Source organism: Rosa rugosa, chromosome 6, assembly GCF_958449725.1.
Source record: "Rosa rugosa chromosome 6, drRosRugo1.1, whole genome shotgun sequence".
NCBI lineage: Eukaryota > Viridiplantae > Streptophyta > Magnoliopsida > Rosales > Rosaceae > Rosa > Rosa rugosa.
In genome coordinates, this window is record NC_084825.1 from 5140260 (window position 1) to 5163887 (window position 23628).

The following is a 23628-nucleotide window of genomic DNA, read 5'->3' on the forward strand; positions in this document are numbered from 1 at the left end:
TCTCATGAAGTTTAAATATATTTCCTTTTCAAAGATCTAGAAGAATATGTACAAAGCTTGAAACACAACTTTAACAGAGCACTACACTTTGTACAAATCAAGTTTAGTTTCAAAATCATCCGTCACTTATAATATCGAAAGCTGCACCAGATTATCACTTCATAGCCAGCCAACTATTCTACCACCTCGCAGCATGATAACCACAACGTCAAACAGCTCCAATCAAATAAGACAAGGCATCCCAGCCAAGAGAACAGAGGTATCTGATCAATAAATAAAGCACGACCAACGCACCAACACAAAGTAAAACCAAGCAATCTTCCACTCAAGAAAGCTCCAGAATATCACTTAAATGTCCACTCATGGACTACCTGAAAACAACAAGAGTATAGGGCATGAGCTTCACAAGCTCAGTAGGTATGACAAAACAATTTTTATAACTAAGTTTCTAACCCAGCATGCACCAGAAAGTGAAAGACAGAAAGCATGCTCTTAATTACTTTTTAGCATCAGAAAAATAACTACAAACTGAGGCTAAAGCTCAACAGTTGCTGCTGCATTTGTGAAAGAAAACCAGAGATCCAAAGTAATATACATTGACAAGGAAACACTACTCAAATATACCATTGCAGCTGAAGATGTCATATATTTATCAACTTGGATAAGTCACTTTGATATAAATAACCAAAAGAGAAGAAGGCTGAAATTAAAGACCACTTGACAGCAAGTCCAGTAGATAAAGAAAACTCATTTGAATTCAGATAGGAATAACGTAAAAACCATAAAGCCTTTTTCTCTTCAAAGAACTCTTTAGGAATCTCTGAAATCCTTTCTTTCTCGGCTGTAACTTTCCAGAACAGAAACTGTTTCCAAAATACTGAAATTTGGATTCTCAAAACCCTTAAAATCCTGGTTAGAGCCCATTGCTCGTATTAAGGCCACCGAGCACACCCCGTACAAGCAGATCCTGATCAGGTTTTGGGTCTTTCACCCTAGGGAGGCACAATCCCTACTTAACTTTTTCCCGGGCCTAACCAAAAAAAAACATTAAGAATTCAATCCTTTCTTTCCATGAAACCTTTCTGTTTCTCCAAACCAAACTGATCGTTCAAAGGATTTTTAATAAGAACTCGAAATCCCTTTTCAAACTGTAATAGGAAGCTGCCCAGAAATGGCACTTTAGCTTAAATCTTCAAGACACAGAACTTTAATAGATCAAGTTCTTTTTGTGAGGATCAAATCAGTAAGTACACATAAGCTTGGAGTTTCAAAGTAATACTTGATCAACATTGCTATAGACAGACCTTTAACAAAAGGAGATATATAGGATTCATAAGACTGTAAGTAAGGTATTTCAAAGAATAAGACTTTGTTTTCAGTAAACCAACAACGGAAAAAGATGGTTAAATTCATGTTTGACCCAAACCTCTATAAGGAATTTCCGCATTTTCAAGGAAAGACTGAACAATGCAGGATCAATATATATATAGCATCGTTGCAGCAACCAAAGCTTTAGAAGGAGAGAACGAGACTACCAATAATAACAATGTCAAAAGACCAGGACAAGAACACGATCAATTAGCAAGAGCCTTTACTAGTTGGAGAATTACTGATCATTCAAAATGATATATTGAAGATCAAGAAGTAATAGTCAAGGACAGCAGACACCGGTTACTTTATAAAAGCTACCAACCATGATTATATAGAAGATTGAGAAGGGAATGAGGCTCCAACAAGAAGCATATGTAAAAGGAATCAGCTTTTCTAGTGTTATAGCGAAACGCTCAAGTTATCTGTATATATAATGATGAGCAAAGATACCAACTGAAAAACAAACAAAGATGTAGAATTTTGCGAATAACAAGGGACATGATCAGGGAGTAAAATTTGATCTCAAGTAAATAATCCATAGAAAATTTAATGAAAAGCCAAATCAGTAAACATATAAACCTTGTATAATGAAGTAATGGTTGGTTTCCATAGGCATAGCTAAACTTTCGACGAGATACAACAAAGGAAAAGTTTACCCATACTTTGATTCGAAAGTATGAGAGATCAACTTTTTCATTAACAAAACTGAAATTGGCATCAACTTAACATGTAAAGTCTCTTTATTGTAAGCAAACTCTTGTAGGAAAAAAAAAGGAAATTTGACTAATTGTGCACAGCTAAAAGATTTTGTTCAGATCAGAAAGTCATTAACAAGGCTGTTGGTAAATGGCTAATTTAATAAGAAGGCGAAAACATCATAAGTACTTACAAGCCAAGAACATCTTTATTCAAACAGGCAGACCCTCATTGAGTGATCTATTTTTGAGTTCGTAAACTTGTAACTTCAATGTAGCTGTAGTCAAAGAACGAAACTTTGATTCAAGTAAATTCCACAATTTGAGAAGCTTTGTTTCAAACGGTGTGCAAGGTAACTCAAAACATCATTCGTAACATTCAAAGGGTGTAGAAAAGAGAAAGAAAAGAACTTTGTTTTAATATAGGCCCAATAATGAAAGTTTTGGTTCCAAGTTTGATTCAACGAACTTGATACAAGAGTGTATTCAAATCAGACTTTTCATACTAAAACACAACGTCATATGTACCAAATTGAGAACTTGATACGAGGAAGCATCTAAGGAAAAGAGTAAAATTGAGGATATAATTTGTTGTGCACAGAGTAGAGAATTTCTGCAAGTATGGCTCAAATGCTAGTTTCAAACAGCTTTTTCATTTGAGCATCAACTTTTAAAAGGCAAAGACATGATGCAGCTTTATTTACCGTAAAGCTTTGTAAGAAGAAAACACAAAGATTACTATAATTTATGTTCATACTTTGAAGAATTCCAGCAGATTATGGCTCAAAGGCTTGTTCCATGGCAATGTCCAAAGACCAAGAAACAAAACAAACAAGTAGTAAGAACGTCAAATATATTGCTGATGGACCATTCCAGAATTTCAGATTATAAACTACACCAACATTCCAAAGAAGAATACTTTTACCCATAGGAATTCGATCAAAACTCAACTTGGTAAATCATTGTCTATACATACAGTAAATCAGTAAATCGGTTGTTAAAATCCTTGTATGAAAAGGAGTGGAACTGTATTGGAGACAAAAAAATGTACTTGAAACCAAGCTTTCCAAAGTTAAGCTCGAATGCAGTCCCACAAATCACCCTTTAAATAAAATCCTTTACTGATTGCAAACAGGACTTAGAAGACCAAGATATCATGATCATAAGAATTTGTTTACCCAACATATAATTGCAGATCAAAAACAAAGTAAGACTCTACATAGAGACATATGTATCTGTACTAAAACAACCAAAGTTCCACCAATTTGTAATCATAACAGAATCTCATAAGAATTCGTAGAGAAAATACCTCATATCAATCACACCCAATACATACGAGATTAGAATCTAAGCTATAAAGAAAGTTTTGTCTTCCCTACCTCAAATCTTACATGTCAGCAGCCAAACGAACCAAGCAAAAGCCAAACCAAGCTCAAATGCAAACACCCAGCTTGTACCGTAGAAATCCAGTCATCTAAACGAAATTTATGATAGAAATCACACCCCAAATCATTGAGAAATAGCTGAAACAGAGAGACTACAGAAAGAAAGAGTATATTGAAACTTACGGAAAGAAGCTCCATATAGAGTCTTGAACAATGAAAACTCACGGTTAATTCTCCTCTCTTTTGTCTTGGTAACTAGCTAGTAGTCGGTTGATTGTCAATGAGAGAGTAGACACATTGGTACCAGAAAAGAAGAGTACGTGCAGAGTAAAGGAGAAGGAGAAGGAGGAGGAGAACACGTGTCTGGTTGGAAGAGAAGAATATAAGGACAGTTTGATGGACGGAGGAGATTAAGCAAAGTGTCTCCTTGCAAATCTGGATGCTTCCAGTACTAAACTAGGTGTGCAAGAAAATTTAACACATGTTCTTAACAAAGATAATAACCCAAACTAAAAATAATAAACCAATTTTAACAACACAAGTAAAACACAAAAACGAAGGAAAACAATTTCCCAATAAATTTAATTAAGACTAGGTCATCACACTGACCCACGGCTGACTCGCTTTTTAATCGTGTGGATTCAACCCGCATTATTTCGTGCGGGTTTCGAGTCGTGTTGGAATTGATAGCCCTATTGCTAACAGTCTGACCAAGAGAGAAATTTCTCCAACGATCAGTATACGCTGTACATATTGCTTAAGCATCCCAATAGAGGACATATGGAAGAGTATGCATTCATATTGAAAGATTACAGCTCATTTTAACCAAAAATTGCCTGGATCTTTCAGCTTTAGACAATTTGGTGCAATATCAAATAAGAGGTACAATGTATGTAACACTGAGAAGCAATGTTAATGCCAGTGTAATGTATTCAATTCAAGGTCCTGGCCAGTATCTACATCTAGGAACCTCCGTATACACTTAACAGAGAAAATAAGTTAAAGGAAAACCTTCAGAACGACCAAACATCATTGCATTGTGATGCATCAATTTGCTGTCACTCATCGTCCTTCAATCGCTGTAATAGTAGCTTCATTCATGGAGGAATTAGTCTGAACATACTGCGGTTGAGGATGAGAAAATGAGTTTTGCATAGTGAATTCAGGCCTCTTAGGTTGTGGACAATCTTTCTCACTATTTAGCATTAAAACAATATCTTTCATGGTTGGCCTATCCGCAGCATTATCCTGTACACAAAGAAGCCCAATGTGCACACATTTCAATACTTCTGATGAGGAATATGAATCACCCAACACTTCATCTACCAATTCCAATCCCTTACCTTCATACCACAAGTTCCATGCCTGAAAAATATCCACAAGTCTCATGTTATTGTCAAGAATTGTTAAGACTGGTTCAATTAGCTCCAAATTGGTCTAAGATATATGAGATAGCTCGACAGCTTATAAAACTCACTATTTTAGATTGAACTTACATGGGCTAGAAAGCCTAGTTGTTGGTCATATAAAAAAAAGTTGTTATTCTTCTTGCTGCTGATAATCTCCAATTCCAAAACCCCGAAACTATAGACATCAGATTTTTCGGAAAATATTCCACCCATGGCATACTTTGGAGACATATAGCCACTATGTAGAAAAATCATTAATCAGTATGAAACTGGTTTTTGGCTTAAAGTAAAATACCATGTAACTGAAAAGAACTGATTCTTACCGTGTTCCCACAACCTTCTGTGTACTTTCTATACATTGTGTTCCTTCAACTATGCGTGCCAGTCCAAAATCTGAAATTTTTGGTTTCATTTTTTCATCCAGGAGAATGTTGCTTATTTTCAGATCTCTATGTATTACCTTCACATAGGAATCATGATGGAGATAAAGAAGCCCTCTAGCAATACCCTGAATAATATTAAAGCGTCTATCCCAATCAAGCTCTCCTCTCCTCATCGGATCTAATTAAATAATAAATCCGACCATTAGAATGTGATCAGCTATGTGATTCATATTGCCATGCAATGCATTCAGTGATTCAGTAATGAACTTGATGAAAATAATTTTCTTCAAAGGACTTATAGACTTCTAACCTTTGTCTTCTGATTAAAACTAGAAATCTAATAAATTAACGCCTTTATTTGTTAGGAAATGCAGATAGTGTAGGAAATGCATCGTGAATAGATAAAATGCATTCAAAGATTGAAGGAGAATATGTGTCCACTACTAGAAATCTGTTCATAGACATCGCATGTTTTAAATCGGTCAGACTTGCACACGATGTAAAAAAGTAATCTAACATCGTTTTACGAAAATACCGATTTAAATGTATATCATTAACATCGGGTCTTAAAATGACCGGTGTTAAAAGTTTTGTTTGAAAATTGCGGGAACCTACTTTTGCAAAAAGCGCTAAGTCTTTTAAGTGAAATGAAGGAGCGGGGACTAAAACTTAAAACTTTCACACTTAGAAAAATTAAAGCCCGATCCCAAAACTGAAACAGAAAACCCTAATCATAGTCTCGCTCGACTCCTTCATTCTGAACTCACCCCAAACTGGAGCTCCTCCCAAACTCGACCTCCATTCTGGACCCTAAGCTCACTCGAACTCGCCGCCATTATTACCCTCATTGCTTCCTTCATCTACGTCCTCTCTCCCTCTCTAGTTTCACAGCTAGCTAACTCACACAAATCGAGCCATGGCTCCTCCCAGTCTTCTCGGTCCTCCCGAGCTCCACAAACCCTCACCCACCACCACCGCTCCGCCGCCACCCGAACCCGAATCCAAATCCCAAGGCCTGGAACTGGAAAGTCCGACAAGGAAGGCTTCCATATGGCGGCGTTTTGGCTCCACAAGCACCACCCCAAAACTCGCCTGCAACCTCGCGTCCTTCTCCGAGATCGGTTACTTGAAGGACCTGCCGGAGATCGTGTACCGGCTTCTGGAGGGCGAGGACGTGAGGAAGAAACAGAAGGCGGAGTGGCGGGAGAGGAAATGCGCCGGAGGCATGAAGCGACGCGAATCCGGATCCGACGGCGAAACCGGGTTGAGCTCCGAGAAGAAGAGAATCAGAAAAAAGAGAGGAAAATGGAGAGAGAAGAAGACGATTCAGTGAGCGAGGTTCTCAGAGATCGATTCAGACTCTCCACCATCTCTATCGCCGATGCCGAAGGTACTAAAATCTTCACACTCACTAATTCGACGGCTTTTGATTTCGTTTCTGGTTTTTCTTTTTCTCAGTTTTCAATTCTAGTTCTCCAAGCAGCGAAGAGAAGGCATGGAGATATCGGAACCCGTGGTGGCTTGCATTTCCGACTTGGCCTTCAAATTTACTGGTATTTTACGTAAGCTTTGCTGGTTTGCTTTGAAATTGAGAATCGAAAGTAATTTGGTCATAAATTTTTACAATTCTTATGGCGCATAGCACTAAAATTTACTAAATAGTTAGGTTATTGTGTTTGTGTGATTAAGGCTCCATCTGGAAATGGAATGCCTCTTTAGATTGGAGTTATGTAGTGACTGCTAGTGATGATGAGTCTATTTGCTTGTATGATGTCTCCACTGCAGCGTAAGGTATAAGCCCTTTTCTTGTTGATTTGAAAAATGTAGACTTGTTTAGGATTTAGGATTTAGGGTTTAAGGTTTACTCTTTTATTTGTATTTAACAGGTGCTTGAAGACCATTAACAGCAAAAAGTATGGGGTTGATTTGGTTTGCTTCACTTATCTTCAATGTTTTCATTTGGGCGAAAATTATTGTATGGATCTGTTGAAGTATGATTGTTTTTGTAGAGTTTGAGAAGCGCAAGTTTCTGGGTGGCTTTAAGAACAGTGGGTTTGTGGAGAAAGTCAATTCCAGCTTGGTATGTTCTCTCTTGCTTTCTTCCAATCTTTGTACCACTTGAATTTGTGAGCTATGCAATTTTGGTTTTAATTGCTTTATTCTAGTATCTGTATGGTCACCTTGTCTTGGCTGAAATGTTCTTGCATATAGAAGGATTGGGCATTTGTTCTAGATAGAAAAACGAAGAGAAAAACAAAGTCATACTAATCGATACACAGTATTTGCGGTGCTTACTAGTAAGCAGTGAGAGTGAAAGAGTTTGATTCAACTCGGTGGGTGCTCGACTCCAACCAGCTTGGTAAGCGTCTCTCTATCCTCAATCTGTTTGAACTCTAACTCCGTATTCAGATTTCATAAAGCCCTTGTGATTATCATTTTGTTTTTCTCTTTCTTGTCTTGATTCTGGGTTGGGGCAGATGGGTTTTGCTCTGCTGGGTTTGGAGCTAGTGTTCCTTATGGGTTTTTAATCTTTCGTAATCACTTTCTCACACTTCAGAATTGCTTTTATATTACGTATGAATTTCTGGATTTTTAACAACATTGAAGCTATTTTTGTTACTGTAGGAACTTTGAGGAAAGAGAAATGTCCAGGTTTCGATCACTGTTGCAGGCAACCAAGAAAGGTATCATAGCTGCTTCTTGGAGTTGTTGTGATAGTTTTTTTCTTTCTCTTTTCCGTTTCTTTTCTATGTGATAGCTTCTCTGAGGGTTTGTATAATTGGCTAGTATGTGATGTTTCATTGTTATATCAAGAATCAGTTCAAATTGTATAATGAATTTCCATTGTTGTTTTATTCAGTTTATCTCCCTGATACTCTCTCTCTCTCTCTCTCTCTCTCTCTATATATATATATATATATATATATATATATATATATATATCAAAAACATGGAAGCAGAGGTGCAATCATTAGAAGAGCTTTCAAAGCAGCTATTCCTACTTTTCAAATTTTCAAATAGGATAAAGATGCATGCTTTTCTCCTACTTTGAGTGTATATGCTTACAGATGTTAAGTAGCTTCCTATAGTGATGCCATTTGTGCATATGTATATTCAGGGAACTAGCAAAGGATTTCGTTGTTGCTGGCACTGCATCAGCGTGCGTATATGGTGCTTGTGAGGCGATGTTCAAGCCTGACATGGTTTGTTTCTGCACTCAACTAATCAAGATTCTTTATTTGAACTGCTTGTATTTTTCTGTATATCAGGTTTTTTAGTTTTAGATACTTTAGACCATCATATATGTTCAATACAAGTAACTGTCAATAACTTGGCTACTCCAGAAATGTCATAGTGCCAATCGTAATTTATACTTGGATTTTTTATTTAACTTTGAGTTATTTATTTACTTTTGGAATTTTGTACGCTATGGTGGGAATTCTTATCTCTTTGATCTGAATACATTATAATTCCCATTGGCTCAGGATGCTGGACTTTTTTTACCTATACATGGTTCTGCTCCTGATATTGCTGGACAGGTTGGTTTTCGTGCACATCAAATTATCTTGCTCTTGGAGTACAATGCGATTTAAATATGAAACGGTCCAATATGCTGGATAAGGCTTTTGCCTTTAGCAATGGTTCTCAGTGCTGCTATGCTATGCTTTCAATGCCTCTTTTTTCTTTTTTGGTTTTGCTTGATATTTGTCTGAGGGTTTGTAAATGTTTATTTTGCTTGAACTTGACAGATCAAAGTTTCAAACTTTGCACTTATTAGTGCGTTTATGACGGAATTGGAAGCTGAACACCTGTTATCCAGGTTTATATGTGATCCTTTTATTGGAAATTCTACATGATTTTCAGATTATTTGAGTACTTATTTTATCAAGTGTTGCTGGATAGATTTCAGTCTAGATTGTGTTCAGATGCTCATCAATAATATCTACATTTGTAGGATTTTGATGTATGCTGCAGATAAGTGACACATGACCTTGTTTCTGCAATTTGTATGCAGAACGTTAGAGTCAACTAGCTGTCAGTTTGCTGATCAGGTGGAAGCAACATTAGTTAACAAAGGTATTATTTTGTTTCTGTTTCTGTTTTACGTTCCAGTTACTTCCAAGTCTTTATATTGCTAGTGTTGGCCTCTATAGATAGTCCATAGGGTTTCCACACTAATTATCTTCATTAGCTTGTTTACCCAATCATTGTGCCTTGTGTGTTGTTTATATATTTCTAGTGGGCGGTAAAGACGTGGAAATCATATAGCCAAAATCAAATTGACGAGGTGCGCATTGAAGTGGCTGATTATATGCAGAGTTTGATGTAGGACTGTGACTGCCAAGATGTTTTTTGAGTAAGGCTAGCTAGTTTTGGCTTTGAAGCAAATCTTGGTGTGGAACTTTTGTACATTGTTGCTCATATGTTTCCAAGCTAGCTTTTGTAAGTTTAGGGGTTTATTTTATGAATTATGTTGAATCATGAATTTGGAAAGAAAATTAATGGAAAGCCCCTAATTTTGGATGATGAGAAATGCAATTTTTTTCCCAGCAATAGCTAAATGCAAACTTTTCACATCATGCTTGTCAAAATAAAGTGAAGTATATTAAAGCATAATAAAACAGTAATGCCAAGGAAAACGAAGTCAGTTGAGAGATTAGAAATCAGTATCAAAAATGAAATCGATGTCCTATGATTATCAATATATCGAATTGTAACTCAAAACTGATGTAATCAAAACTACTGCACATCGATTTCTAATCACCAAACCGTAATCTATTATGAACATACAAATCACCTACCATGGAGCAAACCGATGTGTGGGCAAAAGGTGAACATCGGTTTTACGAACAAACAATACTCATGGGAACTGATGTCTACAAGTGTACCGGACATCGCTTCTGGAATAGAAATCGATGCAAATGTTCAAGTAGGTATTGTTCGACATATACTTTTTTAAGCATAAAATGTGAAAATATGAAGAATTAGACATACCTAACATACAAAAATATGATGATTATAACGATTATACATCGATTTGTTTTTTAGAATCGATGTTGGTTGTTGTCTGGGACATCGGTTGAAAACGCGCTTATACTGATGTCTATACTTTTCTCTACACCCACTAAGACATCGGTCGAAAATTAGTTTAACATCGGTCCAGAACCGATGTCTATGAACAAAATTCTAGTAGTGGTCGTGGCAATTCAGTATTTCAGTTCATGTGAATTCACTCGTTAGTACTTGGAGTAGGCAGTTTTAATTCTAAAATGTAATTACTAGGATTATACTGAGCTTTTGGCATCTTACTTTAGTAAGAGTCTCTTTATAAAGAACTCAGAGAACAATTACTGGTAACAGAACAAGATATATAGCACTATAAGAAACTGCTGCAATCATAAAGTGGCAGTGAAACTAACCGAATAGGAATGTATCCAAGCTTTTGTTTCGCATGAACTCATAAACCAGTAACTTCTCGCCCTCTTTGATGCAGCAACCCATCATCCTAACAAGATTTTTGTGTTGGAGATTGGAGATCAACAACATTTCATTCTTGAACTCTTCAATGCCTTGTCCTGAGCTACTAGATAGTCTTTTTACAGCTATTTCCTTCCCATCTTGTAGTATACCCTATACAAGGTCCACAAGTTAATTAATCATGGTGTTCATGTTTGTATTCTTCTACATCTTACAATGCTATATTGCCCTCAAGTAAACAAATAAGTACCTTATAAACAGGACCAAAGCCTCCTTGCCCGAGTTTGTTTGTAATGCTGAAATTGTCTGTAGCAGTTAACATGGTATCAAAATCATAGATCAATAGCTCTGATGGATCATGTTTCCCAATATATTCTCGAAGAATATCCCTGGAAGTTGGAATCGATCCTGTTCATTGAATGAAAAATTTTGTTAATTTGCATGTATAAACGTCTAACACCGAATCAGAATAAAACAACAATAAGTCATGGATATCAACCAGTATATAACTATATATGCACTTAAACAGTTCTGCAGGGAAGTTATACTAGTTTGATTAGTACTTTAGTACTTCAGGGAGATACCTATAAATGTGCTAATGCATCAGAAAAATTAATCTCTTCTATCTCATTCTCTTACCCTTTTGGTTAGCTTGCAATTTGTGCAAACCGAACAGTATGGCAACCAAGATAATCATTAAACCAATAGCTGTAAGGATGGCAATCAACTTAATTGGCTTTCCTTCACCTGCAAATGAATCTACAAAAAGAAAACAAACATGAGAAAAAGATGAGATATTGCTAACTACAGTATTGCGAGGATTGTTATTATTTACCTAGTTCTTTGCGTGCTAGGCGAACATAAAGATCAACACCTCCCTGGGAGAACTCCACTATATCTATAAGGTCTTTGGACCAGACCAAACACCCAATATTATTAACAAGTGCATAAGCCAGGCAAGAACAATTATTTAGGCACTGTATCATGCAGCCATTGATGTCATCAGTATTCAAAGATGTAATATACTGATGATAATCTGGCACTTTTGCCCCTGTCATCTTCCAAAACCCATCATCATTATAACCTTGTTTTCCTTGCAATGAGAATGACTTCTTATCTGTTTGTCTTTCACAGAACAAGTTGGTTTGCCTTACGCACCCCATGGTCCAGTTTCCCTTCCTCCATTCCTGGTCTGAACTTGGCACAAACCCTTTCAAACACTTGCAGATTGGAGATTCAGAGCTGTTGCAAACCCCAAAAGGCCCACATGCTCCATAGATGTCACATGGATTCTTTAGTGTCTCGAGGTAGAGTGACCAGTTCCTACCATTTTGTACATACATAAACTTAAAATTTCCCTGTGAAGAGATGTCTCCATATGTTGCCAAAGTGCCAAATGATTTATAAGAGAAATATTGTGTTCCCTCTTCTCCTGTAAATCCACTAAGATATCGATCATCCATATCTGGCACGCCGATGAACTTTGATTTATCCCATGGCCCACTTCTCCAGAATGGAGTTGATCGATTAATCCAAATGATCACTTGTGCTGGCACCTCTGTTGCCCGTCCGCCTTCAACTGTATATATCCCAGCAGATGGATCACTCTCACTTTTCCAGGCAGTCAAGATAGTGCCCTTTTTAGATTTAGTATTGTATTGAACCCGCTGGGTTGGTAGCATCGTGTCTCCAGGATAATCAAAGCTCTGCCATACTACTCCATCCGCCTCTGCATCATCTTTGACAATAAAATTTCCGTTGTCTAAAAGAAGTGCTGCAACTGAACTAGTATTATAAGATGATGACACCTCACTAGTTACATCGGTAGACCATAAAGAGTTCTGTTTCCCATCAACAAGCTCCAGACTCCCATTGCTGCTAATTCTCAAACTCGCCAACGAGCCTGTAACTGCAATGGGCTTTTCCCTGTTGGCCACCCACACTACTTTACGGGGAAATATATTCTTGTGCCATATCCCCACATACTTACTAGCAGAACCATTAGGACTGAAGAAGCCTAATTCGAAAATGCTGCTAGGGGAGACAAGAGTGTCGCCCTGTGCTAACGGTTGGAAAGGAGTGATGTTATAAACTTGAGAACAATGATAATGCGGTGGAAGCAAGACTAAGATGAAAAAGAAGAAGATTGAGAGATTGAAGAAGCAAACACTTTCAGATTCGATCAATACCCGGCCCATTGGATATAGGGTGTGAAGGAGTTATCTCATACACTACTTCAGCACAACGATGCTGTGACAGAAGCGAGCTGAAGAAGAAGAGGAACAACCTACGGGAACCTAAAGCACCAAAGTTTGTATTCTAATACCCATTGGCATACCAACGCGTTCCCCAAGAAAACATGACCTACATATGACTACGGACGACGACTATTGCTTTTACAACTCATGTTTTATCATTTTTTTTGTGCTTGTTCACGTAAGTTTTTTGGTTGTAGCTAGTACTTTGAAAGAGACTGGACAAAAACATTAACACGCATGCAGTCTGAACTGGTATTTGCTATTTTGACGGCCTACTGTTCATAAAGAAGATTTCTTGTATATATTCTCCACCGATACCGATGACGCACTACCAGATGCGGCCGCAAACTGCCAAAAACCCACTTTATATGAAGGTACACGTTTTCCGTTTGGTGAAGAGGGCAATTACAGCTACATTTTTTGGCTGATTTTTTTTCACATTGAAAAGTCAAATAGTAACGATGCTGACAAACGGACGTCGGTATATAAAGCGTACAACAAGGCTGATAGTTCCAAATAGTCATCTTATAAACTTGGGCGCAACAAGCCTGAGTCTGAAACAGCAACAGCCGAATGCAATCAATGTTTTTGGTTCTAATACCCATATCCATACAACGGTTGACCATACTATTAAAAGCTTACTTCATCAACAGGAGGCTTTCCCCGGCCACCTGAGCAATCCAAATCCATGTTGAGCACTCTCTACTACTATAAGCCGAATAAGGAAATAAAATGAAATATAAAAAGCATTTTACCAAATTCAGATCAATCTCATGAATTTAAATCACGCAATGAAAGATACAGTCACATAATTTTATTTTCTGTTGCTAACAGTCTGACCAAGAGAGAAATTTCTCCAACGATCAGTATACACTGTACATATTGCTTAAGCATCCCAATAGAGGACATATATGGAAGAGTATGCATTCATATTGAAAGATTACAGCTCAATTCTAAAACAAATATCTAAATTCAATTTTTTCTCTCTTTTCCCGCCAATTAAGATAATTGAATAAAAAATTGATTAATTATGATCACAAAATGCAAAATATAGTAACATACTATAACATTATGAATCTGTGAAGCAAAGTTGCCGTCAGTTATCTTCCTAACATCACTGTTATGGTAGTTTCATTTGTGAAGCAACTATTTTTATGCTGTGGCCTGTGGGATAGAATTTTTCCAAGCGTAATTATGCTGTGGGCATCTGTCTCACTACTTAGCATTAAAACGACCTCCAGCATGGTTGGCCTATCGACGGGTTCATCCTAGCTGTACACAAAGAAGTCCTGTATGGACACATCTCATTACTTCTGATGAGGAATATGCCTCGGCCAATTCTTCGATCATCTACAAAGTCGAGCCCCTTGCCTTCAGTCCACAAGTACCATGCCAGACCAAATTCATATATATGATGGCTAGAATCATTGGTGTGCTGTATTTACTTCCATAGTCCTCATTATCTGAATGTGACTGTTCATATATTCACAGTTTGACGAAGATTTACAGTGCGAACTTACATAGGCTAGAAAACCGAGTTGTACGTTGTTCATGGTTATAAAAGTTGGTATTCTTCTTGCTGCTAATGATCTCCAATACCAGGACCCCAAAGCTGTACACATCTGAGTTTTCAGAAAATATCCCGCCCATGGCATACTCCGGAGACATGTAGCCACTGCAGAGGAACCTCGTTAGTACATGAACAGAAATCTGGTAAGCAAAATGACCCCAAAATTATATATTTAATTCCAAATGTAGCTAAACCTAAGTTATGAATATATGCTTGATACCTTTTTAAACAGCACAGAACTTTTGTTGTGATTTGGGTAAGAACAAGTATGAAAAATAGGTAAGAAATGATGCTTACAGTGTTCCCACAACCTTCTCAGTATTCTCAAGATTATTCGTCCCATGAACAATACGTGCCAATCCAAAGTCTGAGATTTTTGGGTTCATTTTCTCATCCAAGAGAATGTTGCTGACCTTCAGATCTCTATGTATCACCTTCAAACAGGAATCATGATGAAGATAAAGAAGCCCTCTAGCCACACCCTGAATGATATTGAAGCGGCTAGCCCAATCCAGCTCTGTTCTTCTCATTGGATCTATCAAAATAATCAACACATCCATTAGAAATGTAAACAAGAAATAGAAATTCCAAAAAACATAAAAGATCAGAAAACTAACCGAACAGAAGAATGTCCAAGCTTTTGTTTGGCATGAACTCATAAATCAGTAACTTCTCATCCTCTTTAACACAGAAACCCATGATTCTTACAAGATTTTTGTGTTGGAGCTTGGATATCAACAGCATTTCATTCTTGAACTCTTCCTTGCCCTGCCCTGAGCTACTGGATAGTCGTTTTACTGCAATTTCCTTCCCTTCTTCTAGTTTACCCTGCACAAGGTCCATGAAATACTCATTGCATTGATGTCTGTTTCTGTAGTTGTACAAATGCAATAGCTTCCTTCAAACAAAAATGTATGAGTAATCACCCTATAAACTGGGCCAAAACCCCCTTGCCCGAGTTTGTTTGTTATGCTGAAATTGTTTGTAGCAATTACTATGCTGTCAAAGTCAAAGCCCAATATCCCTGATAGGTCATGCTTTCTTATGTAGTCTTGAAGAGAGTTTCCTGGAACCATACCAGTCAATTCAAGTCCCCTTGTTGTTGCTTTGATGTTTCCTGATTTTCCATATATAACAATCAAATTCCGCGTCACAGCAAACAACAAAGAAGATTAATGAAGTTTGATACAAAGTCATGCAGAGAAACTATATTGATTTAATTATACATTTAGAGTGGCAGGGAGAGATCATGTTCTAATGCATTAATCACATCCATGCATCTTGTTCTCTTACCAATTTGATTAGCTTGCAACCTGTGCAAAGCGCACAATATGCCAACCAAGATGCTGATAAAACAGACAGTTGTAAGGCCGGTAATTAACTCTATTTGTTTTTCTTTACCTGAAAAAGTGAATGTGTAATGTATAAGTATGATGCATCAAAGAACAGATATACCTATTAGTGTTCTGAATGTCATCATTTACCTCGAGGTGCTAGGCGGATAAAAAGATCTTCTCCACCAGAGGGGAATTCCTATATATCAATAAGGTCTTTAGACCATACCAAACAACCTATATTGTCGACAAAAGCATAAGCAAGACACGAACAATTATGTAGGCATTTTATCTTGCAGTCCTCGGATTTGCCTTCCACCTCCAAAGGCTCATATTCATGAAAGTCTGGTACTTTTACCCTTACCATCTTCATAAACTCATCTTGTTTTCTTTTCGATGAGACAGATGACTTATTCGTGTGGCTCTCACAAACTAACTTTGTTTTTCTCACACACCATCCTGTCCAGTTTCCTTTGCTCCATTCGTGGTAAGACTTTGGTTCAAACCCTTTCAAACACTTGCAGCTGATTGGAGATTCTGAAGCTGTTTTTGTGAATTTTGGAGGTTTCAAAACTTTGCAAACCCCAAAGGGTCCACATTTTCCATAATAGTCACATTGATTCTGCAGTGCCTCCCACTGGAGAGACCAGTTTCCACCATTCTCTGAACGCATAAGCTTTGTATTTCCATCTGAAGAGAGCTCCAGATATGTAAGATATTTGTTAAAAACAGTAAAAGAGAAATGAATTGTTCCCTGCTCCACATTTTCATCCAGATTGAATCCACTTAGATATTGGTTATCCATATCAAGTACACCGATAAACTTTGATTTATCCCATGGCCCAGTTCTCCAGTGGCGAGTTGATCGGTTGAACTTTGATTTATTCCATATGACCACTTGTCCTGGCATCTCTGCTGCCAGTCCACCTGCAGCTGAGAATATCCCAGTGGATGGATCACTCTCACTTTTCCAGGCTGTCAAGAAACTGCTCTTTCCAGATTTTCTATCATATCCCAGCACCATGTTCGGCAGCATTGTGTCACCAGGATAATCAAAGCTCTGCCATATGAAATGGTCAACTCCCATATGATCTGGGACAACGAAGTTTCCGTTGTCCAACAGAACTGCTGCTGGACTAGTGTTAAATGATGTCACCGAAGTATTCACATTGATTGACCACACAGAATTCTGCTTCCCATCTACAAGCTCCAGATTCCCATTGCTACTAATTGTCAATCTAGCCAAGGTGTCTGCACCTGCAAGAGGCTTTTCTCTATTGGCCACCAATACAACTTTCCTTGGAGATATATCCCTGTGCCATATCCCCACAAACTTGTTAACAGAGTTATTAGGACTGAAGAAGCCTAACTCGAAAATGTGGCCAGGGGAGACTAGAGTTTGTCCCTGCGCTAATGACTGGGAAGTAGTTATGTTATAAACTTCAGCAGAACAATGCTGTGACTGAAGTAAGCTGAACAACAGAAGGAAGAGGAAGGATGAATTTAAAGCGCTAAAATTTTCTGTTCTAATACCCATTTCCATCCAATAGTCCACAAAAGCAAATGCTCGGACAATATATGACTACTGGCTACAATTGATCCAGACTAGCTATGTTAATAACAAGTGGCCGGCTGCAGACTAGTTTCCTTAACAAAAACATATATTGTTAAACTGCAGTATCACAAAAGAACATTACTTTTTTGTATTAAGAAAATGGTACGTACCAATGCTTTCATCATAGACAGAAGTCTTTGGAGGATTGCCCATATATACTAGTAAACTTCATTGTCACAGAAACGACACTTGTTTTCTGTATTAAGAAAATGGTACCCTGAGAGTCATCGGCAGAAGACTTTAAAATAGTCTTGCAGTCCTGCAGCAGAAACACAAGGATCCAAACATGCAAGTTAAAAACTGAGAACCAACAATTTGCCATCTACAACAGACGCACCAGCAGTTTATACTTTATACCCACCTTGTTTATTGGCCCTATCAGCAGCAACTTGAGGTCATTAATTCTTCTGGTGAGACTCCCAATCAAGATTCCACTTCTCACATGTGGCCTGTCGTCACCTTCATAACCTAACATCAAACAATCAGCAAAGGAGTGCACTATTCCCACACCAATGATCAGCCACTCTTCAAAGCTTTGCTCTAGAAAATTAAATCACAGTTAAATCTAATACACTAATTTGTAAGAACCCAAAGATGGAGGAATGGAATACACAGAAGGAAGCGTACTACAAATTTTTCAGTCGTTATTAAATCCAAGCTGTCCAAATCTGGAAGTCAACAAAGCCAATAATTTCTGCAGATCAATTGTCTAATGTAATAAAAATAATCCAGTTGCTTCTTTTAATGTTTGTTTTCCCTTTTGTTCCAAGTGTGAGATGCTTCTATGACTAGTTGCTCCAATCTTGATTTTATTTTTCTGGAAGGGCCTACAAACATAGATTCAGTTCTCATATAAATCACAAAAGGTTGGTCGGCAGACTGCAGAATCCTACACACACAATAAACTAACTGTATGCATCATTTTTTAATAAATAAGTTCGAAAACATGCTTTGCAGTTGAATGATCAAAGAGCTCCCCTTCTCTAACTAATTAAATATGATACAGCATTGTGATGCAATAATTTGCTATCTCCTATCGTCTTCAATTGCTGTTATGGTAGTCTCATTTGTGGAGCAAGTATTTTCATACTCTAGTTGAGGACGATATACTGGCATGCGAATACAGGATAGTGAATACAGGCTCCTTAGGTTGGGGACCATCTGTGTTACTACTTAGCATGAGAACTACATCTGCCATGGTTGGTCTATCTGCAGCATTGTCATGTACACAAAGAAGCCCAATGTGCACACATCTCATTACTTCTGTGGCGGAATATGAATCACCCAATACTTCATCAACCAGTGCCAATCCACTGCCTTCATTCCATAAGCTCCATGCCTGACAAAATTGATAAATTTTTGTGAGACTTGTCAAACTGTGCTGTAACTCTGTAAGCCTATAATTTAGCTTCACATATATAGTCTAAGCTACATGAAAGAGACTTCTATAAAGCCGGTTTGTCATATTAGGATTTAGAGCAAGAAATTACATAGGCTAGAAAGCCTTGCTGTTGGTCATGTAAACAGAAGCTGGTATTCTTCTTCCCGCTAATAATCTCTAGTACTAACTACTAAGACCCCGAAGCTGTAGACATCAGACTTCTCGGAAAATATCCCACCCATGGCATACTCCGGAGACATATAACCACTGCCCGGGAAACTCATTAGTATGTCGCAGAAGTTTCTTTTCGCTTTCTAACCTTATGAAAGTACCACAAAGAGTATACATCTAATGCCAATCAACTACTCTTCAGTTAAATTTTAATCGAAATGGGTTGATGAGTCAATTAAGAATGCAGGGTTGTAACTAGGACTGTACCAGACCAATCACCACTCACTAATATACAAATGTGCTGACAATATGTTTTAGTTGTGAAAGAACATGTGTGAGAATGGGAAAGAATGATGCTTACATCGTTATGATGCTTACAGCGTTCCCACAACCCTCTCAATATTTTCTAAATCTGGTGTCTCTTGAACAATGCGTGCCAATCCAAAATCTGAAATTTTTGCGTTCATTTTCTCATCCAAGAGAATGTCGCTAATTTTCAGATCTCTATGTATTACTTCCAAACAGGAATCGTGATGGAGATAAAGAAGCCCTATAGCTATGCCCTGAATAATATTGAAGCGGCAAGGCCAATCCAACACTGCTCTTCTCATTGGATCTAATCAAATAGCCAATACATGTCACATCAGTAATGTCATCCAAATGTCTCAAGCACAGTATAATATTAACATTGATGCTCACTTGACTGCAAGGCTTTTCTTTTCTTAATTTTGTTGGTTAAAACTAGATTCTAGCCACTACTAGGAAATAGAGACACAGTTCTATGGAAACATTGATGCTCACGAGACTACCCTTAGTTTTTCAAGTTTCTAAAATCTTACTTTAGGTCCCTGCAAAGTCATAAGACCATGTATGGGTAGGGTTTTCTTTTCTTTTTTTGTTGCTTAAAACTATATTTTTTAGCCACTACTAGGAAATATAGACAGTTTAATGAGCTGTGATAAGTTACATAATAGATAGCTGAACTGAACAAAGACAGCCACTATACATAAATATTTCAATAGTTAATAGTCAAAAGCAATAGATTTGCAGGGGTGCCTTCCATAATTTGTGTTTGTACAGAAATTTAATGGTTATTTGTGCATAAATCGATAAATTCCCTCATACTTTAAATCATATCAGTTTGCTGTTCAGTCACAGTCTTATTTTAGTATCACAGTTGTAATTCAAAGACAAAAAATAAAATAAAATAAAAAATATATATATCTTTGGTATGTTACAAAAACATGAACATTTCTATTGAAAGAATAAGAAAAGTAAAGATGAGATAGATAGCCGGACACAAAGCTGTAGTGAAACTAACCGAATAGAAAAGTATCCAAGCTTCTGTTGGGCATGAACTCATAAATCAGTAACTTCTCATCCCCTTTAACACAGCAACCCATGAGTCTAACAAAATTTTTATGTTGAAGATTGGAGATCAACAAAGTCTCATTCTTGAACTCTTCTTTGCCTTGGCCTGAACTACTAGACAGTCTTTTTACTGCTATTTCCTTCCCTTCTAGTAGCTTACCCTACACAAGGTCCATAAATTAATCATTGTATTCATGTTTGTATCTTCCACCAGTTGTAATGCAATATTTTTCTTTGGGATAAAAGAAAGATTACCTTATAAACTGGGCCAAATCCTCCTTTTTCGAGTTTGTTTGCAAGACTGAAATTGTTTGTAGCAACTAATATGCTATCAAAATCATAGATCAATAGCTCAGATGGATCATCTTTTCCAATATATTCTCTTATAGTGGCTCGTGAAGTCTGAATCTTATCAGCCATTTCATACTTCCCTGTTTTTACTGTGGTTTTTCCTGATTTTGCAAATATAACAATCAAACTGTGAGTCGAAGAGAAAACAATAAAGAATTCAGATCAATTAGCTCATCTACTTCATTACAGCAAGCTACATAATTTAGGATATCAACCAGTAAATGCATCAAAGAGATCATTTGCTCATGGATTACTATTTCTCTTACCTCTTTGGTTAGCTCGCAACCTGTACAAACCAAACACTATAGCACCCAAGATACTGGTCAAACAAATAGCTGTGAGACTGAGAATTAATCTTATTGGCCTGCCTTCACCTGAAAAATGAATTTATAATAAAAAGATCACGCTAATAAGAGTTGTGCAAGCACTATTATCAGTTACCCAGTTCTGCTCGTGCTAAGCAAATAAAAACATCTACTCCACCAGAAGAAAACTCTTGTATATCAATAAGATCTTTGGACCAGACCAAACAACCTATACTATTAACAAATGCATAAGCAGACAAGAACAGTTATTTAGGCATTGGATCTTGCAGTTTTCAGATGTGACTGGAGCACCGAAAGAAGTATAGTATTCATGCAAATCTGGTACTTTAAGCCTTACCATCTTCAAAAACCCATCATCTTCTTTTCCTCTCAACGAGACTGACTGATTTGTTTGTCTCTGACCAAACAATTTGGTTTTCCTTGCACACCCTCCTGTCCAGTTTCTTTTGCTCCATTCTGGTGTGACTTGGGAACAAACCCTTTCAAACACTAGCAGATTGGAGATTCAGAAGCTTTGCAAACTCCAAAAGGTCCACAAGCACCATAAATGTCACATGGATGCTTTGGTGCCTCCAAGCCAAGAATCCAGTTCTTGCCTTTATCTGAAAGCATAAACTTGGTTGTACCTTCTGAAGAGATTTCTTCAGAAGCCAAAGTTGAGGAAAATAGTCCAGCCCAAGTTAAGTACTTTGGTCCTTGCTCCACATTATCATCTAGAGTAAATCCACTTCAGGTATCCCAATAAACCTTGATTTATCCCACGGACCACTTCTCCAATAGGGTGCTGAATTCAATCCATTATTAACCCAAACAAACACTTGTGATGGCGTCTGTGCTGACAATTCAACCAAGAATCTGCCAATTGATCGATCATTTTCACTTTTCCAGGAAGTCTAGACATTCCTCTTCCCAGCTTTGCTATTGAATCCCAGCAGTTGAGTCAGTAACATAGTGTCACCAGGATGATCAAAGCTCTGCCATACTAATCCATCGGCTTCTACATCATTTTTCACAACAAAATTTCCCCTATCTAACAGATGTGCAACAACTGAACTAGTATTAGATGATGGCACCTGAGCAGCAACATTGGCTGACCACAACGAATTCTGCTTCCCATCTAAAAGCTCCAAATTCTCAATTCTACTAATTCTCAAACTAGCCAAGCCATCTGAAACTGCAAGAGGCCTTTCTCTATTGGCCACCCACACAAATTTTCGGGGATATACATTCTTTTGCCATAACCCAACATACTGCTTACTTGAATCACTAAAACTAAAGCAACCCAATTCGAAAATCCGGCCAGGGGAGACTAGAGTTTGTCCTACTGCTAATGGTTTGGAATTAGTGATTTCAAGAACTTCAGCACAATAACACCTTAAACCAAGCAAGCTCAAGAACAAGAACAACATCAAGAACATAATGGAATTCAAACCCAAACGATTTCTCCTCTAAAACCCATTTGCATCAGACTAAGTTTGTCAATGATAAAAATTTAAGCATTGTTAATTTAGTTGCCAAACATGGGATTTATACAAACTGTCATCATCACAGTGACAATAATCTCATTTCAAGTTGTGTTATGAGAACATGCAAGCTACCTAACCATGCTCTGGATTTGAATGGAAGACTGATGAGAACCACAAAGTCGACGTAACAATCGTACCTTTTTGGGTGCAGCATTCAAGATCAGACAAAGATGGTCATCGCCAACTTCGTTGGTCGATCATATCAGCAAGTTTAACCCGTGTGGGATTTGATATTTCCATGTGATCATCATCCTCATCATGCAGAACCCAGTTTTCATGTTTGGCTTCAAAGTTCAAAGAACCAGCAAAGCTGCATGCTTTGTGTTTATGTTGTACGAACTGAATCAGTTACTTGGGTCGTCCCTGAGTTTGACTTTGACTGGACCTCGGTATTAAGGAAGACCCATCTTTTCCCTAAAAAAAAAATAAAAAAAGAGGAAGACCCATCTTTGTTTCTTAGACGACGCGACACGCGTCTTGGTCTAGGTGGGCCGGTCCACATATCAATGAAAAAAAATTATATTTTAAAAAATAATTTTTTATTCATACTTTCAAAATTCGCATTAGGATCTCCTTAATTAGACCTCTAACTTATTTTTACAAATAATGTAAACTCATCCCTAATTTTCTCATAATGTCCCTCATCTAATAAAATTAATAAAACAAAGCTTTTAAAGAGAGCTTTCATTCTTATCACCAAAATTGAAATTTAAACTTTTTTTTTTTTTTTCAAGTGATAGAAGAAACTAATTAAAATTCTCCACTGAGATCACAGCTTAACCAAAAAGATGAACAAAAAAAAGGAAAAAAGATATTGAAACATTCCAAATTCTTGAATGTGTACAACATATCATCCCTAAAAAAAAGAAAAAGAAAAAGAGGCGGTTTTGTTAAACGTTTTGTGTAGAGATGTGATTGCTCCAAAAAAAAAAAAAAAAAAAAAAGGGCTTAATCACTCTATCATCGCTGCTACAAAAAAAGGGAGGTGTCGGAAAATCGAAATT

The 23628-nt window shown here is 37.3% G+C and overlaps 4 protein-coding genes and 1 long non-coding RNA gene across 7 annotated transcripts; all 5 read right to left on the reverse strand.

The window, feature by feature from the left end:
• Nucleotides 1-3797, reverse strand: LOC133718339 (uncharacterized). The gene is made up of 3 exons (XR_009850258.1): nucleotides 3635-3797; nucleotides 3446-3540; nucleotides 1-371 (listed from the first exon to the last, which is right to left on the reverse strand). It is a non-coding gene; the product is annotated as an uncharacterized LOC133718339 (long non-coding RNA).
• Nucleotides 3798-4296: 499 nt separating this feature from the next.
• LOC133717308 (G-type lectin S-receptor-like serine/threonine-protein kinase SD1-29) lies at nucleotides 4297-13084 on the reverse strand. Of its 3 annotated transcripts, XM_062143992.1 has the most exons (8): nucleotides 11557-13084; nucleotides 11361-11480; nucleotides 10972-11129; nucleotides 10664-10874; nucleotides 5184-5421; nucleotides 4948-5098; nucleotides 4795-4816; nucleotides 4576-4699 (listed from the first exon to the last, which is right to left on the reverse strand). In XM_062143992.1, exons 1-8 carry the CDS (start codon nucleotides 12917-12919, stop codon nucleotides 4695-4697), a joined length of 2268 nt encoding a protein of 755 aa, XP_061999976.1. In that variant the 5' UTR covers nucleotides 12920-13084; the 3' UTR covers nucleotides 4576-4694. The 3 variants fall into 3 exon arrangements, with proteins under 3 accessions (XP_061999975.1, XP_061999976.1, XP_061999977.1); XM_062143991.1 differs by having other exon boundaries at nucleotides 4297-4816; XM_062143993.1 differs by lacking the exon at nucleotides 4948-5098 and having other exon boundaries at nucleotides 4626-4816.
• A 738-nt stretch (nucleotides 13085-13822) lies between these two features.
• Nucleotides 13823-16970, reverse strand: LOC133716111 (G-type lectin S-receptor-like serine/threonine-protein kinase SD1-29). Its single transcript, XM_062142846.1, has 7 exons — nucleotides 16248-16970; nucleotides 16034-16082; nucleotides 15843-15950; nucleotides 15476-15666; nucleotides 15167-15377; nucleotides 14847-15084; nucleotides 13823-14654 (listed from the first exon to the last, which is right to left on the reverse strand). The coding sequence occupies exons 1-7, from the start codon at nucleotides 16968-16970 to the stop codon at nucleotides 14483-14485; spliced, it is 1692 nt and encodes a 563-aa protein (XP_061998830.1). The 3' UTR covers nucleotides 13823-14482.
• A 971-nt stretch (nucleotides 16971-17941) lies between these two features.
• LOC133717309 (G-type lectin S-receptor-like serine/threonine-protein kinase At1g61460) lies at nucleotides 17942-22995 on the reverse strand. The gene is made up of 6 exons (XM_062143995.1): nucleotides 22762-22995; nucleotides 21039-21146; nucleotides 20677-20873; nucleotides 20372-20582; nucleotides 19412-19666; nucleotides 17942-17966 (listed from the first exon to the last, which is right to left on the reverse strand). The coding sequence occupies exons 3-5, from the start codon at nucleotides 20839-20841 to the stop codon at nucleotides 19425-19427; spliced, it is 618 nt and encodes a 205-aa protein (XP_061999979.1). The 5' UTR covers nucleotides 20842-20873; nucleotides 21039-21146; nucleotides 22762-22995; the 3' UTR covers nucleotides 17942-17966; nucleotides 19412-19424.
• LOC133716113 (S-locus-specific glycoprotein S13-like) lies at nucleotides 21992-22516 on the reverse strand. The gene has a single exon (XM_062142847.1). It carries the CDS (start codon nucleotides 22514-22516, stop codon nucleotides 21992-21994), a length of 525 nt encoding a protein of 174 aa, XP_061998831.1.
• Nucleotides 22996-23628: the final 633 nt, after the last annotated feature.

What these genes read in the sequence shown, in the direction of transcription:
- LOC133716113 (XM_062142847.1), bottom strand. Translation starts at nt 22,516, where the DNA reads ATGTTCTTGATGTTGTTCTTGTTCTTGAGCTTGCTTGGTTTAAGGTGT.
- LOC133716111 (XM_062142846.1), bottom strand. Translation starts at nt 16,970, where the DNA reads ATGGGAGTTGACCATTTCATATGGCAGAGCTTTGATTATCCTGGTGAC. An exon ending in GTTGCAAGCTAATCAAATTG is followed by an intron (nt 15,667 to 15,842) that starts GTAAGAGAACAA and finishes ATGGAAAATCAG; the next exon opens with GAAACATCAAAGCAACAACA. An exon ending in CTTGGACATTCTTCTGTTCG is followed by an intron (nt 15,085 to 15,166) that starts GTTAGTTTTCTG and finishes TTATTTTGATAG; the next exon opens with ATCCAATGAGAAGAACAGAG.
- LOC133717309 (XM_062143995.1), bottom strand. Translation starts at nt 20,841, where the DNA reads ATGGCTGATAAGATTCAGACTTCACGAGCCACTATAAGAGAATATATT. An exon ending in GATTTGGCCCAGTTTATAAG is followed by an intron (nt 20,583 to 20,676) that starts GTAATCTTTCTT and finishes GACCTTGTGTAG; the next exon opens with GGTAAGCTACTAGAAGGGAA. An exon ending in CTTGGATACTTTTCTATTCG is followed by an intron (nt 19,667 to 20,371) that starts GTTAGTTTCACT and finishes CTATTTGATTAG; the next exon opens with ATCCAATGAGAAGAGCAGTG.
- LOC133717308 (XM_062143991.1), bottom strand. Translation starts at nt 12,919, where the DNA reads ATGGGCCGGGTATTGATCGAATCTGAAAGTGTTTGCTTCTTCAATCTC. An exon ending in GCTTTGGTCCTGTTTATAAG is followed by an intron (nt 10,875 to 10,971) that starts GTACTTATTTGT and finishes GACCTTGTATAG; the next exon opens with GGTATACTACAAGATGGGAA. An exon ending in CAGAAGGTTGTGGGAACACG is followed by an intron (nt 5,099 to 5,183) that starts GTAAGAATCAGT and finishes TTTTCTACATAG; the next exon opens with TGGCTATATGTCTCCAAAGT.